The 763-nt window shown below is 63.4% G+C and overlaps 1 protein-coding gene across 1 annotated transcript in view; it reads left to right on the forward strand.

Moving 5' to 3' along the window:
- Window positions 1–763, forward strand: part of NOTCH1 (notch 1) — a 42,120-nt gene that overhangs the window by 24,615 nt on the left and 16,742 nt on the right. The window contains 1 exon segment of the mRNA XM_009892331.1: window positions 34–147. Coding sequence (XP_009890633.1) covers window positions 34–147 — 114 coding nt within the window.

Below are 763 nucleotides of genomic sequence, written 5' to 3' on the forward strand. Positions count from 1 at the left end.
TGCACGGGGACGTGACTGCTCCCTCCGTTCCAGGCTTCAACGGGCACCTGTGCCAGTTCGACATCGACGAGTGCGCCAGCACCCCCTGCAAGAACGGCGCCAAGTGCGTGGACGGCCCCAACACCTACAGCTGCGAGTGCACCGAAGGTGAGGGGTCCCGGGGTGGGATTTTGGGGCAACAAACCACCTTCTGCCCCGTGATGTGCTGCAAAACCGCTTTGCTGAGTTATTAACACGCACCCACCTCCCCAAACACCCGCCGTGGGGGTGTCCCTGAACCCTCTGGCTGCGGGGTCGGTCCCTGCTGCTGTGATTCCCGCGGGACAGGACTGTCCCTTTCCCGCGTGCCGGTGGCACGAGCAGAGCCCCGCTGCCCGCCAGCCCCGGAGCCGGGCGTAACGAGCCCAACGCTCGTGAGGTGTGGCCCCACAGCGGCCGTCCCGCCGTGGTCCCCGCCTCGGCGGCGGGCGGCAGCGAGGGGGAAGGCAGGAAGGAAGGAATAAAGCTGCCTCTATGGGGACGCAAGGTGCAGGGCTGCGGGGGCTCGCCGACCGAAACCCAAGGAGCGGTTGCACAAAATGATGACTTGAGCCCTGGTGGCAAACAGTGGCTCTTTTGTGGAGCAGCTCCCGCCAGAAATCTTCCAGCTGAATGGCCTCTAATTAGTGTCTTGCTAATGCCAAGCCCCGATGAAAAGCTGCTATGTGGGCTTGGCGGGGTCTAGTCAAAGCTGTATTTTTTCCTCAGCTCTCCACCCCCAACC

The sequence above is a fragment of the Charadrius vociferus genome, unplaced genomic scaffold (genome assembly GCF_000708025.1).
Source record: "Charadrius vociferus isolate BGI_N301 unplaced genomic scaffold, ASM70802v2 scaffold549, whole genome shotgun sequence".
NCBI classification, from domain to species: domain Eukaryota; kingdom Metazoa; phylum Chordata; class Aves; order Charadriiformes; family Charadriidae; genus Charadrius; species Charadrius vociferus.